We start from the raw sequence: 17,465 nt of genomic DNA, 5'->3' as shown, positions 1-17,465 counted from the left end.
GTTCGGGGGCCCGCTGGCCTCCGGAGGCCCGGTCGAAAGTGCAGGGAGAGGAGAGAGAAAGAGGGCCGGGGACGGAGGAGAGAGCACTGGGCTGACCTCACCGCAGGACCCCCCCCCCCCTCTCCTCCCTCTCCTGTGAACAGACAGTAAAACAAAACAAAAAAAACCATCTTCCCACCTTCACACACATGAGCAGTGATCACACACAGATGTCTCGCACTAACACGCCGGTCGCCCTCTGATCGAAACATCATTACACGTTCATGGCGCCGCAGACTTTGCACATTCGTCCCCCAAGTCGCCCCCCCCCCCCCCCCCCGTTCGTTTACCCCGATTGACTCGACGTCAGCTGTGCGGGTCGCAGGTGCCCCTCCGATTCAGGAGGATGACGCTGAGGGTTCGAAATGGCAGGAAAAAGAGGAGGGGGGTGGAGGTGGTGGGCGGGGGGCGGAGGGGAGGGGAGGGCACAGCGTGAACGAGGGGTGGAGAGGAAGGGAGGAATGGGCCGGGCCGGTCCCGGTGGCGAAGGGGTGTGGTTGGGTATAAACCAGGGGACAGTGGGTTTTGTGTTGTTGTCCCCGTTTGGAAGCCCCTCTGTCCCGGCGGCCCCTCGACTCTCCTCTGCTCTCCTGCTCTCTTCCGCTCGCACTCCCTTCCAGAGTGGGACCACTCCTGCTCCACGGGCTCCTGGCAGATTCTGAGGCAGCACCAGTCTTTTGGGAGAGCGTCCGTCGGAAAGCCTGAAACCATGCTGACGTTCTTGGCGCTGGCGTCGGTTCTCCTCCTGGGAATAGGTAAAAATTTATATATATATATATATATACTTGTCATGATGATGATGATAAATCTTCTTTTCAACTTTCTTCATTCACTTTCTTTAACTGTTATATTTGTAATGAGGTCTTCAAGGAGAAGACTCTGAACGTCATCAGTTTCTTTTCAACTGATCTGAGGTTAAAGGTTAAGGGCTTTTTCTGTTTTCCTTAATAAGTACTGCTACTATGTTGACGATAATAAACAGGGTGAGTTGACCGATTCTTTCCCTGACATGTAACATTTGCCCCCCCCCTAACCTGAAGCATTTGAACTGAAAACCTCGGGTCTCTGCTGTGTTCCATTTCATCCCAAAACGCCTTTAGGGCACCTGTGGAGGAAGTGCTTCCCTCCCAGGTGCGTTGTGGTACAGTATGAGTCCGTCTGTGCTCCTCTCATAAAGCAGGTGTCTCTAAATTATTAAAAAAAAACAAAGCGCACTAATGTTATGATTTTTAAACTGAAGCCTTGGCACCGAGTTTTTTCCTCTTAAGCAGATGCGAGATGCTCTTTTTTTTTCTTTCTTCCCCTACTTCTTCCCTTTTCCCGTCACATATTTGCAGTGTTTGACAAAAAAATGTTAATTAAAAATGTCAAGCCTGAAAAGTGTTTTTTTTTTTTTTTTTTTTTTTGCCGGAGCCGCCTGCACCGGTTCGGTCGGTTGCCAGTTGCTCAAGGACGGTTGCAGTGAAAACTCTTGAACTTCACTCTCTCGTTGTTAAAAGAGGCAACACGTTGGGGGGGGGTTATTGGTTTTAGCTCAGAAAACTGTGACCCATTCACTTGTGCGTCAAGTGACACTGAACAATAGAAACATTATGTTGCTGCCAGTGTTCAAGTGGCACGTGTGTGTGTGTATGTGTGTGTGTGTGTGTGTGTGTGTGTGCGTGCGTCGTGTTAGAGATGCTCACTGCCTTTTCCAGGGAAGTAACAAAAAACACATAGATTTTTTTCTTCTTTTTTTCGCAGCTAAAGCCCAAATTAACATCAATCATTAAATATCATTTGAGGGAAAAACAAGTGCACAGATTAAGCCAACATAATCCATATTGAATGGAGAAAAGGAGAAAATGATGTTCCCCTTTGGCTCTCAGAGACTTCCACTAATGTTCCAGTGATAATCCAAATATTGACTTTGTCTCTGACGCCTCTAAATGTGCAGTTTAACGCGCACGTGTAGTTATTTATTCATGATTAATCTCGTAGATTTGACGGACGAAGCGAATGCGAGGTAATATGAGAAATATTGATTGAAGGAATAATTAAACGATTTCCCTTCTCTCTCTCTCTCTCTCTCAAACAAGAAATTGTGTTTCAAGTCTGCTCATGTCCTACTGTACTGTAAAAGATGATTTAACCACATTCACCTGATTTGCCCCCCCAGTGCCCGAGCAGTCCCAGGCCATAGTGATTTACACCGGCTGGGAACGCCACGCCCTGCTGGGCTCCGACATCCGGCTGTCGTGCTCCTTCTTCTCCTGGCGCTGGACCTCGGAGGACGTCACCTTCTCCTGGACGTACAGGCCCGACGGCTCCCGGGACAGCATCTCTGTAATACACACACACACACACACACACACACACACACACACACACACACACACACACTTTTACGAGGCTGTATTACGACCGGCATACTAACCTCTTGTCGTCAGAGTGTTAAAGAAAATATGTCGCCGTGTCCAGGCCGCCAGATAGACGTTATGTCACAATCACGCAACCTGTAAGGGAAATTTAAAAAAAAAAGAAGGACATCCACATGAATGAAATTGTCCCCGGGCCAAAAGTTGATGTAGACGCCTTAAAAAGAAGACGACTTTATCCGCCTCCGAAGGGCAATTTGTTTCGCAGCGAGACACGCAGGAAAAAGCGAAGATACAAAACAGTGCGGTGTGAGATGGAAGGTACATTAGAGATGGAAGGTACATTAGAGATGGAAGGTACATTAGAGATGGAAGGTACATTAGAGATGGAAGGTACATTAGAAAGCGGTGGTAGATGAAAGTCGCAGCCTCGGAGCAAAGCAGCAGCAGCAGTCTGGGTTGGAGTCATAACAATTCGTGCAAGAATAAAGTCTGAGTGAGTTTCCACAGTAAAAACAACCCTGTCAACTCCTTTAAAAAAAACAAAAAACGTCTTCAAGTTTGTATCTTTAAGATCTAAGACGGGACAGTTAATGACCAGCTGGTGAACACAGTGAAATATTTAGCGTTGTTCGTGCACATTCAAGAAAGCCACAAAAAAAAACATCCAACAGAAGTGTAGCCTCGCCAACAAAGCCCTTGTTTGTTTCATTTGTTTTTCCACGTCTCCGTCCCGCCCGGGCCACAGAGACCAGAGGGGGAGTGGTCTACTCGTGTCACATGGCACGATCGCTCAAACTCAAATTTGGGCATCGCTCGTCGACTCGGTCCGAGTGATCATGTGAGCAGATTCACCAAACATGTTACAGAACAGGACTCGCACTTCTGCCAAAAGTGAAAAGGATTTAATCTGACGACGGACGTCCCCCACACTCTGAGTCTGGTCACAAAGTGCAGTCTGCATTCTCATGAACTCTGCAGGAACTTTCTCCTCCTCCCTCCTCCCCCCTCCTCCTCCCCCCTCTTCCTCCCTCTTCCTCCTCCCTCCTCCTCCTCCTCCTACCTCCTCCTCCTCCTCCTCCTACCTCCTCCTCCTCCCTCCTCCCTCCTCCTCCTCCTCCCTCTTACTCCTCCCTCCTCCCTTCTCCTCCTCCCTCCTCCCTCCCTCCTCCTCCCTCCTCCTACCTCCTCCTCCTCCCTCCTCCTACCTCCTCCTCATCCCTCCTCCCTCTACCTCCTCCTCATCCCTCCTCCCTCCTCCCTCTTCCTCCTCCCTCCTCCTCCTCCTCCCTCTACCTCCTCCTCATCCCTCCTCCCTCCTCCCTCTTCCTCCTCCCTCCTCCTCCTCATCCCTCCTCCCTCTACCTCCTCCTCATCCCTCCTCCCTCCTCCCTCTTCCTCCTCCCTCCTCCTCCTCCTCCCTCTTCCTCCTCCCTCCTCCTACCTCCTCCTCCCTCCTCCCTCCTCCTTCCTCCTCCTCCTCATCCCTCCTCCCTTCTCCTCCTACCTCCTCCTCATCCCTCCTCCCTTCTCCTCCTCCCTCCTCCTCCTCCTCCCTCCTCCCTTCTCCTCCTCCTCCTCCTCCTCCCTCCTCCCTCCTTCTCCCTCCTCCCTCCTCCTCCTCCTCCCTCTTCCTCCTCCCTCCTCCTACCTCCTCCTCCCTCCTCCTCCTCCTCCCTCCTCCCTTCTCCTCCTCCTCCTCCTCCTCCCTCCTCCCTCCTTCTCCCTCCTCCCTCCTCCTCCTCCTCCCTCTTCCTCCTCCCTCCTCCTACCTCCTCCTCCCTCCTACCTCCTCATCCCTCCTCCTCCTACCTCCTCATCCCTCCTCCTTCTCCCTTCTCCTCCCTCCTCCCTCCTCCCTCCTTCTCCCTTCTCCTCCCTCCTCCCTCCTACCTCCTCATCCCTCCTCCTTCTCCCTTCTCCTCCCTCCTCCCTCCTCCCTCCTACCTCCTCATCCCTCCTCCTCCCTTCTCCTCCCTCCTCCTCCTCCCTTCTCCTCCCTCCTCCTCCCTCCTCCCACCGCCTCGCTCTTTAATTTTCACTATGCCCGCCCTTATCGCCCCGACCATCTCTCTAATCTCTCTCCATCTCCCCGTCCTCACTGCGCCTCCTTCTGTCCAACCTCCCTTAATATCCTCCTCTTCCCCATCCCTATACCCCCCCCCCCCCCCCCATTATCTCCTCACCTCATCTACCGTCATCCCTCTCCCGCAGTGCCCTCACTTTGAAACCAGATTTCACTTCCCTCTCTGCTTCTTTTTTTTTTTTTGAAACTCCATTTACCTTCTGTCACTCATGTCTTCACCCGCCGGGACAGTTCCACTTGTCTGTTTCTGTTTTCACGTCGCGTTTGTCCTTTTCAAAAATGTCGCACGCGATTTTCCGACACGTTCGTATCATATGAAAAAGGTTTGTGTGAAATTCTTGAAGCCTGGTTACGTGTCTCACAGGCCTCGGATCAATGAAAGCCACAATTTCAAGCCTAATTTGACCTTGACCTTGTGGAGGCGGCGTTATCGACGCTCACCCCTTATTATCCCGGTCGTACCCGCTCCTCTGCCCGTATAGGCTTCGCCCCCAAATCAATTGGCGTCGCATTAAAAATAAAAAATCTATTTCGTCAAACCAGGGATTTTATCTGCGATGACATTTTCCCATTTGAAAGATGTTTTTCAAAAGTGCACATAAAAGTTTTAGTGCGCATAAAATTCTTGCATCTCACTTACGTAACGGTAAACATGCTTTTCTACAATGCTCCTTATTTTCCATTAAAAAAAATGTCATGAAATAGATCTAAAACTGACAACGTCTCAACGTGAAGGGTTTTTCTGAGTCCATTGTTTTAGATTTTTTGGGATCTTAAACTTTTCTGTTTTACATCACACGTTGTGTTCTCATAATGCTGTTTCACCACAAAACATTCCACTGTTCACGACCTGCCCGTGACCAAAAGGCCGACTGACGCAGGTCGCAACAAGCAGCTAATCACAGTGGATGATCAAGCAGCTGTAAAACGGTCTTAAATGTTCCCTCGGGAGTTGGAGGAGACCAAAACAGAGGAAAAAATGGGGGATTGTTGGACATGAATTTGCCAGGCGGACAGATTCGTACCAACCTGTACTACAGACAGATTCTGGTTGCTATTACCAAATACTAGAAAGAGAGATTTAATAACCAGCCTCACCTGCGTCTGTTCCAGGTCTTCCACTACACGGGGGGCATGGCCTACGTGGACAACAAGGGCCCGTTCAGGGACCGGCTGGAGTTCGTGGGGAACCCGGCGCGCCGCGACGGCTCCATCCTGCTCAAGAACCTGGACTTCAGCGACAACGGCACCTTCACCTGCGACGCCAAGAACCCCCCTGACATCGTGGGCCGGCCCTCCAGCGTTCGCCTGCTGGTCTTCGAGAAAGGTGGGGGGGGGGGGGGGGGGGGAAGTAGTGTGAACAGCGAAGTACAGCGCGGTCCTGCGGGGATTCCTCAGTTGAGGAAAACGAATTCCCCAGAACGTGAAGTCTGACGCCGGCATCATCTAACATCTGTGCCGCTGCCCATTAACTCCCCACTGAGGCCTTATGGTTTACTTTTGTTAGAGACCAACTGTTCTCAGTTGTGGTTAAAAAAAAAAAATCATTCCATGCTCTTGAACGAATCTCAATTTAGGCTGCGCATCAGACGAGGTCTGTGCTCAGACGCGTCGTCGCGCTTAGAATCCCTCGCGTTTCCCCCCGTTGAATGAAATCAATTACAATGTTATCCCTTTCTCCATTTTAGATTCTCTATCGCCGCCTCGCTTTCACCTCTCCTCCTTTTTCCTTTTTCTGTTTTTCCTTTCGTCTCTCGTTCCCTCCCTCTTCTCCCGTCCACTTGCATTTCAAATTAAACATAATCGCAACCTTTCGTCGCAATTCTTTTGCCACCAATATTCGCGTTGAAGGCGGCGTTTTTGAAAATGGTCATTAGAACCTGCGTTGAACTTTGCTGCCAAGGCCAAAAAGAAGTAGAACATGTGACGTTAATGAAAAATGAGTAACGCCACCTTTGAGTAGCACGGACTTCATTTCTTTTCTTTTTTTTTTAATACTCAACTCAAGTAGAAAACATTGTGGAAGTGGAAATTACTCTACTGGTTTTGTGAATGAGTATTAGTAAGAAATCAAACACAGTTCAGTCGAAAGTAGACGGTGGACGTCTTTGAGATGGATCACCTCTCCTCGCTTCCCCTTGTTCAGCGTCCCTCCGCCGTCTGACACTCCTGCCCCTGTTTTCTCTCTCTCCTCTCTCTCGGCTGTGACCACAGTGCCCATCCAGGCTGGCGTGATCACGGGCTCCATCATCGGGGCGGTGCTGGGCCTGCTGGTGCTCATCGTGGTCATCTACTACCTGATGAGGTTCCTGGTGGCGCGCCGCGTCTTCAGCCTCAGCGTCAGGTCAGTGGCCGGCCCGTGGCCGGCGGTGCTCTGCCAGTCGGGTCTGTGCCGGGGGCTGGAGCCGAGGCCCGAGCCCATCCCTGGCACCGACACCTGCGTGGCCAAGATGGCGTAGCTGCAGCGGGGGCCGCCGTTTGATTCGGGTTTAGATTTTTTCGGAGTTAGTCTCTCGGCTGGAAAGAGACTGATACTGATACTCTCATTTAGATTTAATCTCACAAACTTGAACTAAAAGGTGATCGAACGCGATGGAGCAGAAGTGTCTGGAGTGGTATAACCCTCTGCCAGATCATGAAGACGATGGATCATCATCATCATCATCATCTGGCTTTTGAAACCTCTCCAATCTCACGAGGTCGTAACGCAGCTAGCACCGCGGGGGCGGGGGGGGGGGGGGGGGGGGGGGGGGGGTACGGGGCCCGGTAGATCACAGTGATGGCTGCCAGGCAGTGCTGCCCTCTGGCCACTGGAGGGAGAGATAGATTCGACATTCTGACATTGTCTCTTTGTTTTGTCCCCTCCAGCAAACATGGCAAGAAAAAGAAGGAGGGATCACAGCAGAGACAGGCAAGTTCGCTCCTCCTGCCTCCTCCTGCCTCCTCCTGCCTCTCCCCCTTTCCCCTCACACACTCCATGACCCCCACACACACACACACACACACACACTTGAAAAGCAACAGCTTTTGTTCGCTGTCACATTCAGGTGCCGCACGGGGGGAAAACTACGTCCTTTTTTATGGGGGGGGGGGGAGATTACAGTGGCATTCGGTGTTTGAATATTTGTTCGGCACAGGAAGCGCGGTGTCGGAAGGAATATTCGTCCATTCTGTCGCGCCGCTGCCGCACAATGGCACACGTCCAATATGACAGCGCATAACGGCACAGTTGCGTAATCGCATTCCCCCCGCCGATGCCATTCCGGGCTGCTCCAGTACGTCCGCGCACTGAGCCGTCTCCCCCGCTCGCAGCGACACATCCACAACAATGCAACGCGTCGTTCACATTCCGCCCGGCGAACGCTTTTTAGCGGTGTGCACGCTGTTACAATTCCAGTCCAGCGCTTGGAGGTGCTTCACTGTCCCTACCTCTCTCTCTCTCTCTCTTGTGCGGCCCTCACCCCTCCTTCAGCCTCCTCGGGGGCCGGGGGGGGGGGGGCAAACAGCACAGTAGTAGTAGAAGTAGTAGTAAACAGCCGGGGGGCAAAAATCAAACCAGTGACTGTGAAATGGCCGAGGCCCGGGTCACAGCACTAATGCCGCCGCGGTATTGAATGGTGCTGCGCGTGTGTTGTTGGTCTCCGCGGGGAAAATGGATGGAAGCTGCTGATTTCGCTCACTGGGAGTCAAATGAAAATCACTGGGCCTATTATGGTCTGGGCCGTTATCAGTGGGCTCCTCAGCACGCCGAGGATTTGGGGGTATTTTTTTTTTTTTTCTCTTCTTCTATTCCTCATGGGAGTGTGATAGCCTCAAGTGGTGGATTAATCAGACGGGGTTGTTTTTTTTTCTGTGGCTCGTATTCTTTGGTGAATACAAGGCAGCAGGGCAAGTCGTGTTTGATTACTGCGTGGTAATGCGGATGGGGGGGGGGGCTGGATGGTTGCGGGGGTTGTGTTGTTAATCGACTGTACGCCTCGCATGCTGATAACAAAACAGAAAGGGGAAGTCAAGGGATTTCAGTTCAGGGCGTTTTTTTCCCCCAAGATCCCCAAAAAGTCGGCTTGCAAAGGAAACAAAAACAGGCACACGGTATCCAAGGTGGGAGATCAAGGGTGCTGCCGCGGCGGCGAGTCCTTTAGCCGCAGGTGTGAAGTAATGGAAAGACAAAGCGGCAGGTTTCTGAACTCCCGTTGAGGAGAGCGCCGTCGTGCCCGCGCGCCTCAAACCGTACTGTAGGGGGCGCCACCGGGCGAGGGGAAGTACCCATCAAACCGTACTGTAGGGGGCGCCACCGGGCGAGGGGAAGTACGCCTCAAACCGTACTGTAGGGGGCGCCACCGGGCGAGGCGAGGGGAAGAACGCCTCAAACCGTACTGTAGGGGCCGCCACCGGGCGAGGCGAAGTACGCATCAAACCGTACTGTAGGGGGCGACACAGGGCGAGGGGAAGTACGCCTCAAACCGTACTATAGGGGGCGCCACCGGCGAGGGGAAGAACGCCTCAAACCGTACTGTAGGGGGCGACACCGGGCGAGGCGATGTACGCATCAAACCGTACTGTAGGGGGCGCCACCGGGCGAGGGGAAGAACACCTCATACCGTACTGTAGGGGGCGACACCGGGCGAGGCGAAGTACGCATCAAACCGTACTGTAGGGGGCGCCACCGGGCGAGGGGAAGAACACCTCATACCGTACTGTAGGGGGCGTCACCGGGCGAGGCGAGGGGAAGAACGCTTTCAAACCAGTAGCGCTCGCTCTCATTTCCCCGGAGCCTCTGTCTTCTTCCTTTTTCCTTTCTACTGTCGTTTGATTGTCAGGTTACTCTCGAGCTGCAGTCAGTTGCTCTCGAGTGCCTGCGGTGGGTGACAGTGCATATATGAATAAATAACCCCGTCGCCTGAAAAGGACACTGAAATATTTGACAACATTGTCATTTACAGTTCCTCTCCTGCAAGTCTCGGCTGTGGGAGAGAAAAAAAACACACACAGCAAGAAGCCGCTATTGCAGCTGAGCTCCCACTTTAAAAAAAAGAGAAGTTTCCTCTCTCTTGTAGCAGCGCCACACACACACACAGCGCCCATGGTTTTTTTTTTACAGTGCATTCATAAGTGGTTGTTTGATCAAATAGCCCTTATTAGGAGGCTATGCTGACACGACACAATTTTTTGTATCAGCCTCGCCATCGCCGCTGCTACTGCTACCCGTTTGCTCGCCTTGCACGGCTGCCGGGGTGAGGGAGGGAGGGAGGGGGTGAGGGAGGGAGTGAGGGAGGGGGTGAGGGAGGGAGGGAGTGAGGGAGGGAGTGAGGGAGGGGGTGAGGGAGGGGGTGAGAGAGGGAGTGAGTGAGGGAGGGAGTGGGTGAGGGAGGGAGGGAGGGAGGGAGTGAGGGAGGGGGTGAGGGAGGGGGTGAGGGAGGGGGTGAGGGAGGGAGGGAGTGAGGGAGGGAGGGGGTGAGAGAGGGAGTGAGGGAGGGGGTGAGGGAGGGGGTGAGAGAGGGAGTGAGTGAGGGAGGGAGTGGGTGAGGGAGGGAGGGAGGGAGGGAGACAAAGGAACCCCCGTGATGTGTGTGCACTACTCCGCGTTAAGTGGAGTTGTGGGGAGAGGAGTTTACCCTGCAGGCACTGAAAAGAAAGCTCACAGGAGTGAACGCACGCGCACACACACACACACACACACACACACACACACACACACACACACACACACACACACACACACACACACACACACACACACACACACACACACACGCACGCTGTACTAGGATGATAATTGAGTGCACTCTGTATCGATCTGAGCTCACACACAACCATGCACACACACACACACACACACACACACACACACACACACACACACACACACACACACACAGACACTCCACCCATTCTTCTTTCCATCCCCCTCCTCACTTCACTTCACTCCCTCACTTCTTCTCATCCCTGTCTCCCTCCCTTCAGTCGCGTCTTCCTCCCCCCCCCCCTCCTCCTCCCCCTCCTCCCCCCTCCCCACCTCTTCATGCCTTTGACTTCCTCGCTGACCATGAGAAGCATCTATCTGTCTGTAATTCCCCCCCCTCCTCCTCCTCCTCCTCCTCCCCCCATCACCACCATCACCTCACTCCCCCTTTTCTCCCCCAGTTTCTCTCCCTCCGCCTCCTCCGGGGTCTTCTGGGCTCTGATCAGCTTTGATTCCAGACAGAAAATCACTGCCTCTCACTCTTCATCTGCTTCTCAATCTACCCCCCCCCCCACCTCGTCCTGTCACCGTCTCATTTTAGTATGCAGCAGCGGAGGTGGGGAGGACACAGACACTTTTTAACCTGCCCCATCTACCTCCGTTCTACAGCAGTCCGTCCCATCTTGCCCCCGCTCCCACATTCTGTGCAGCTCCTGTAACGAGGGGTGGCTCTGCATTCTGCCCTCAGCAGGCTGGAGTGTGTGTTTTTACCCCCTTCGTTAGCGTCATGGCCTGCAAATGCCGAGCATGACGGTAATAAAAAAACAATAGGACGATTACATGAGAGAGCGTATATGCGAGTATGATGGAAGGTAATGACACCGGATGGGCTGTGCAGCAGCAGCAGCAGCAGCAGCAGCGCTGTCGAGCCGGATGGCAGCCGTCTGCTCGCAGTGTGTCTGCCGCTCCCGCACGGTGCATAATTAAAGATGATACATTTTCTAATGCAGCCAGTGGGGTGTTATTAGCCGGAGCTTCCCAGCGAGGGAGGAGGAGGAGATGAAGGAGCCCCTCTTGTGTACTCTCTCGCCACTGTCGACTAAACCTCGTGTATCAAAGCAGAAAGTATTTATTCACTCACTCTCCAAAAATCTCAGCCCCCAGCATGCTTCACTCTGCCCCCGTCCTCGGTAGCACTTCACAACAAGCGAACCCCTGCAGGTTCAACCTGTGGAAGCGTATTATTGCGAAAGAACCCCACTACATCGGGTGAGTGTCGTTTCATCAGGCTCCATCAGAGCATTACCGTGCACTCGTGATGCTCCGACAGGTTAACTCGCGGGGTCAACGCGCCCCGTTGTGAAAAGTGACGGCCGTCGTCGCCGCGACCTCGTCGCCACTCTGTCCAAATCCTTTCCTGATGGATTTCGTCGTGCTCAAGTGAAGCCTCTTTACTTCCTGTCCCCCTCTTCTTCCTCCTCCTCCTCCTTTTTTATAGATTTCTTCTTAAAGATGTTTTTTAGACATTGCACAGACAATATCCAGAATGAGTGGGAGTGAATGGATGGATTATGTAAGTGTTGAAGCTGTTGGGCTTTTATTTATTTATTATAAAGTCAGTCGAGCAGGTCTGTCCCTGACCACAGCTACGGCAGAATGGTCCAGAAGGTAATTTTTTTTACCCTCTTGCACATTTTAAAATTAAAACATAGATTTAATCTTTTTTAATTAGTTAGTTATTGATTTATTTTTTGCGGACGTTTCACTGGCGACTGTTTAAACATTATTTAATGACTTTTTCATTACAACGACACACTGAAAGATAGTCGCTGGGAAAGTATTGAAGACGTTCTACAGCTACAGTTATTATTCCCTCTGATTTAGTTCACTTCATACTCAATCAGCTCTTTTTCTGCCCCGACAAACGTGGTCCAAAAATATCAATCAATGAAACCAGACCTGGTCAATTCCCAATTAAAACTCAGTCTGGTACACTGTGTGTGTGTGTGTGTGTGTGTGTGTGTGTGTGTGTGTGTGTGTGTGTGTGTGTGTGTGTGTGTGTGTGTGTGTGTGTGTGTGTGTGTGTGTGTGTGTGTGTGTGTGTGTGTGTGTGTGTGTGTGTGTGTGTGTGTGTGTGTGTGTGTGTGTGTGTGTGTGTGTGTGTGTGTGTGTGTGTGTGTGTGTGTGTGAGAGATATTGATTCCTTGTCACAGGTTGTCACAGGTGCATGGAGCCTGCCTGCCACTGTGTCCCATCCTAACGCATGGTTACCTGTTTTGTCACCCCCTTACAGCTCTGGACACCACCCCCTCTCACTTGCTACCCCCTCCCCTAAAAGGACTGTCTCTCTACCTCCTCGCCCCCTCTCTTGTCTCTCCGTATGTCTCTCTCTCTCTTCTCTTCCTCCTCCTAAATGTGTTTTTCTCTCCTCTTCACACAGCTCCATCCGTCCTGCTAAAGCCCATCTCTCATCCTCTCGCCTCTTAACGCGCCCATCTCACCTCTCCATCTCCCCTCCTACCTCCTCGCCCCCCCCCCCTCGCGCTCCTTTCCTCCTGAAGTGACACTCCTCCCCTGTTCTCCACCCGACCCCCTCTCCTTCCTCCCCCACAGGGCCCCGTGCCTCCCGCTGACCCCTCCAAGGTGAAGGCGGCGGCCTCGGAAAAGAAGAAGCAGGAGTCGCGCAAGGATAAGAAATAGGATACGGGGAGGGGCTGGGGCGGCCTCGCCAGCCGGCTGCTCCAGCCCGTGCGCCGCATGGCGGCGGGGGCCCGGTCCAATCAGCAGCAGCGAACCGTAGTCAGAAAGACGGAGGGGGTCGGGGGAGGCGGGGAGGAAGGCCCGGGCCGGGTGCTGATGACCATCGAGCTGGAGCTGACCCGCAAGAACGGGGAGAAGGGGCCCGGCGGCGAGGGAGGGATGGGGAGGTCCGCAGCGCCGGGCTTCCTATCCCGCCTCGCCAACCAGCTCACCTTCAAATAACAGGCCAATCGGGAGGCAGGGGGGGGAGGCCAAGGGGAAATCCAAACCACAAAACCTACTTTACACCCACCACAATACCAACCTGAAGTCCCTGAAGAAATGAGTCTAATCATATCCGCTCCCGTCTCAGGCCGATGCCGCCGCTCAACGGGCCCAACATCTAAGATGTGGGCGATAATCTGGTACACCAGCCGGCAGCCCCCGAGTGCTTTTGTCAGGTCATGAGATATGCCATTTGAAGCGACACCCTATAAGATGGCGGGGTTTGATAACAAACAACCCAAAAAAAAGCCGCTCCCCCGGCCTTTCTGGTTCTTCTCATTGTGATATCTATCCGCCCCAAGAAAGAAAAAGAAAAATCTCTCTCCAAGTGCGTCCGATACGCCTCACGAGTCCCCGTGCTGCAGGGACAGGCCAATTTGCTTTCCCCCCCCCCCCCCCCCCCTCGAAAGTGACGTGTCAAGCGCTAACGTTCCCCCCTCACACTCATCCCCTTCCTTTCCCCCTCTCCTCATCTTATTTCTCTCATTTCCTCTTCCACTGTGAATTCCTTGACTTCTTCTTGTTCATTCCAAATGACGGCAGTGATTTATATGCTAACTGCTCTATCCTGTTTCTCTTCCTCTGTCACTTCCCTTCCCTTCTCCTCTTCCTCTCCGCTCCTTTCTCTCTCTCTCTCTCTCTCTCTCTCCTTATAGATAAAGGTCTGACTTCTCCGTGACTGCCTCCGCTCCTCTAGTCTGCTCCCTCCTTTTCTGCCCAGCCTGATGCAACCCCCATTATTTCCCATTATCTCCACTCTTTCAAGACAGCACTGGCTGTAAGAACAGTCCCACTTCATCACCGGCGACGGTGTCGAATATTTTTTTTTTTACAAGGCCTCATCGGAGACCCCCGCCGTGTGCGCTCATTGGGGCAAATTGTAAAAACTTTTTTTAAAGGCCCAACCGTGCACGTAGCTTCCAAACCCGAAACACATCCCCCGGAGTTCAGCGTCCCCTGAATGTTCCCTCTTGGTGTTTACGACTCCGTCACACACACACACACACACACACACACACTGAGCGGAGCTGCGAGTGCACTCTGGACTTCAGATGGAGGAAAACAGAGGCAGAGAGGCAGCGAGGAGAGTGATAGCAGAAGAGAAATATGATTCCTGCTCTCAGCCAGGCGTAGATGGAGGTTCAAGCCCCCGAGCTCGGGGGTGATTCAATCCTCTCACATTTGAGCTAATGGAGGTTGTCGCCGTGTCCCTGCCCCGGCTAAAGGGGGGCTATTTCTGGCCCTATAAGAGCGTACAAGCTTACTGTAACAGCTGCACATTTTTCAGCCAACAGGGGGAGGGAGGGAGGGAGGGAGAGGCGAGCTAGGCAGACAGTATATATATATATATATATATGTGTGTGTGTGTGTGTGTGTGTGGCGGCGTCTGCTGTGCTTGTTTATGCCCGAGCACGGGGGGCCGTCCTCCGTTGACTTGGACGGCCGGCGACTGACGACCCTGGAATGACGTCACGGCCCCCGAGGGGCCCGCGGATGCTCTCCGGAGTCTGGCGAAAAAGAGGGGGCGGGGGCCGTGGGGCGGGGGGGGGGGGGGCTGCCTACCAGGAAGAGGTGCAGCTTCTGTGCTCTCACAGTTATTTTAAGGTCCGGTTAATCCGCTCACACGTTTGCCCCCCCCTCGCCAGCCCAGAGCTAATTATTTTGGCGCGTGCTGGTAAGCAGATATCTCTCTCCCTCATCTCTCTCTCCCTCATCTCTCTCTCCCTCATCTCTCTCTCCCACATCTCTCTCTCCCTCCCCTCTCTCTCTCTCGCTCGCTCCTCTGTTATTCACCCTTCATCTCGGCGCCCCCATCTTGGGATTCATCCCCCCCCCCCCCCCCCCCCCCCCCCCTCGTGTTTACGTTCTCCCTCTCTCCCTCTCTCTGTGTCCTTCCGTCTTTGCCGTTCCTTTATCTCTTCTTCTTCTTCCTGCCGTCCGGTGACTCTGCATTATTCCCCCACAGAAAAGGGCCTTATACAAAATCCACTCCACTCTTTGAAGTCTCTCCTTGTCGGACTTCCTACAGCTCAATGCTCGGCTCCTCTCCTCTGTCCTTCTTCCGTCTCTACGGCCCTTCTCGTCCTCCTCCTCCTTTTACCAAACTCGGTTGACGAACATCTGTCAGGCCGGGTTGGTCGACGAACGCCCTCTGGCTCGCCCTTCAAAGCGCCCCCCCTCCCCCCTCCCCCCTCCCCCACAGGCATGTCCCCTGCCCCGGGCCTCTCCTTCCACTGACCCCCTTTACCGTCTTCTTTCTGCTGGTTCCAATGCCAAAAATGTTTTCCTCCGCCCCCCCCAACGGGCGGAGGAAGGAAAACAGGTGGACGCAAATCCGCCTTTCAGTTCCCGCCGAAGGCAGAAAAACTCATAATCTATGGCTAGCTCCTCTCCGGTCGCAAACCAAGTACGACGCGTGTTCTATGTATATGTGTGTCTATTTTAAAGAGATTTGATATCAGCAAGTCGCCCTAAGTAAAGCAAATAATGTTTTCCATGACATCTTCTCAGTCGGTCGAGGAGGGGAAGAAACGTAACTGTATTGGATGGTATTCGCCGTCTGACCTTGACCTATTTCTGACCTTGTGTGTTCTGGACGGTGACTGTGTGGCCGCGTCTTTGCGCGCGCGCGGCTCATTCCGAGTCGGATTGAAATCGTTCCGGTTTAGCCTCAGACTCGGCGCTACGTGGCAGGGGAAGGGGAAGGGGAAGGGGAAGGGGAGACGAAAGGTGTTCGCCGTGTAAAGGTGCTCCTTCCCCCCTGAGCCCAAGATGGATTGCGATCTTCGCGTGCGTGATATGCAGGGTGGATAGTGTACACTTGAACGTTCCTTTTATGGAATTCATAGCGGGGAACGGAGGTGCTAAAGAAACCCACCGCGTCTTTCGTGACTGGAGATCTGTTTCACCCGCTTCGCTGTTCAGCCGTCCGGTCGCGTGGATCAGTTTAGAATGTTTTCCTCTTTTTGCAGCAAAGCCACACAGACACCCGACGTGAGAGACGGCGTTAAACTGCCTTTTAAAAAAAATAAATAAAAGTGTTTTGTTTGTATGTGTTATGAACTGTATTAGTCACAGCTGCACAGTAACATTCCTTATTTATAACGACGGCGCTTCTTACTGTTTTTTTTTCCTTTTTTTCAAAATTTGTTTTAATGCTTGTGGTAATTCCAGAGCACTAACAACATTGGATGACTCTGTATAATGTGTTGTAAAGAGAACGTAAATAAAATAAAAAATTAAGGCCCCGAGCGCAGCTGTTATCGACAGGAGACAAAATAAACCCAGCTGAAAATGTCTGCAGCCTTCGTTCTTTCTTTCCTTCCTTCCTTCCTCTCCTTCTCCACGTCCCCGCCATTGTGCGAGTCCGTCACCAACGTCTCTCGGCAGTGACGCACTTTCACGAGCATTTCAAAAGACGAGAAATTATCTCCAAAAAATGAGATATCCACCGTTTGAAATATCTGAATACTCATGATGGCGGCTATGAAAGTAAAACTCATTATGGAACAGCACTAGCCTTATTATTACCGGAATACATTTGCATACACAATCAGAACATTTTTTTTTTTCCAGGGTTGTAATCTGGAGGCCGCTGAACAATCAGCACCGGGTGTGTTTTTTTTTTTCTTTTTCTTTCTTTCTCTTAAATACAAAAGATGTCCAGTTTTGGAATTACACTTGCAAACCACTCTCCTCCACGCGGTGCGGGACGGGAACGTCTCGCCTCGTCGCGCACCTTTGCTGCTTGGTCGCCGCCGCCGGTTGCCGGCGGGAAATAATTGCTCGGTAACCATTTACAACCTTTTCACATTTTTAAAGGGTGACGGTGGCGAGGTGTAATTTTCAGAAAGCCTTAATTTTTCCTGACATCAAAATACAGGTGGGGTTCAGTGAGCATACATGACCTTTTCAGAAATGGCCCCCACCATTTCCGCTTCAGATTCAGACAGTTAACGCACAAGAGTACAAGCGCAGTCTTTAACTTGTGGCCCCGCCAGCCTCCTCCTGAGCCGCAGCGCCCGGATGACTGGACCGAGGGGTCTTTTGGCGCCGCGCGTCGCTTTCTGCCCGGCGTCTGATTTGATGCCGCAGCGCCGAGGGAGTCCAAAGAAAATCTGAAATGTTTAAATCCTACACAAAAGGGGGCTTTTTGTAGTTACTGTTGAGGAATTTCCGTCTATCCTCCCTGAGAATCTCTTAAGACGAGTCTTGTCAGGCACAAAGCAAGGTCATCTTTTCTCTATGGCAAGACGAAAACAATCATCGAGCAGCT

The 17,465-nt window shown here is 52.5% G+C and overlaps 2 protein-coding genes across 4 annotated transcripts in view; both read left to right on the top strand.

The window, feature by feature from the left end:
• The first annotated feature begins 557 nt into the window (after positions 1-557).
• Positions 558-16,488, top strand: mpz (myelin protein zero). Of its 3 annotated transcripts, none has more exons than XM_035634452.2 (6): positions 558-794; positions 2,198-2,364; positions 5,596-5,809; positions 6,697-6,826; positions 7,351-7,393; positions 12,779-16,488. In XM_035634452.2, the coding sequence occupies exons 1-6, from the start codon at positions 749-751 to the stop codon at positions 12,863-12,865; spliced, it is 687 nt and encodes a 228-aa protein (XP_035490345.1). In that variant the 5' UTR covers positions 558-748; the 3' UTR covers positions 12,866-16,488. The 3 variants fall into 3 exon arrangements, with proteins under 3 accessions (XP_035490345.1, XP_035490344.1, XP_035490343.1); XM_035634451.2 differs by having other exon boundaries at positions 559-794; positions 13,846-16,488; XM_035634450.2 differs by lacking the exon at positions 12,779-16,488 and adding an exon at positions 12,459-12,703 and having other exon boundaries at positions 559-794.
• atp1a2a (ATPase Na+/K+ transporting subunit alpha 2a) overlaps positions 15,677-17,465 on the top strand; it is a 41,060-nt gene continuing 39,271 nt past the window's right edge. The window contains exon 1 of the mRNA XM_035634449.2: positions 15,677-15,919. Coding sequence (XP_035490342.1) covers positions 15,677-15,919 — 243 coding nt within the window. The remainder of the gene's footprint in view (positions 15,920-17,465) is intronic.

The sequence above is a fragment of the Scophthalmus maximus genome, chromosome 5 (genome assembly GCF_022379125.1).
Source record: "Scophthalmus maximus strain ysfricsl-2021 chromosome 5, ASM2237912v1, whole genome shotgun sequence".
NCBI classification, from domain to species: domain Eukaryota; kingdom Metazoa; phylum Chordata; class Actinopteri; order Pleuronectiformes; family Scophthalmidae; genus Scophthalmus; species Scophthalmus maximus.
The sequence above is the reverse complement of the archived record's forward strand: the minus strand, read 5'-3'. Positions and strand labels throughout refer to the sequence as shown.

What these genes read in the sequence shown, in the direction of transcription:
- mpz (XM_035634452.2), top strand. Translation starts at nt 749, where the DNA reads ATGCTGACGTTCTTGGCGCTGGCGTCGGTTCTCCTCCTGGGAATAG. An exon ending in GCTCCCGGGACAGCATCTCT is followed by an intron (nt 2,365 to 5,595) that starts GTAATACACACA and finishes CGTCTGTTCCAG; the next exon opens with GTCTTCCACTACACGGGGGG. An exon ending in AGGGATCACAGCAGAGACAG is followed by an intron (nt 7,394 to 12,778) that starts GCAAGTTCGCTC and finishes CCTCCCCCACAG; the next exon opens with GGCCCCGTGCCTCCCGCTGA.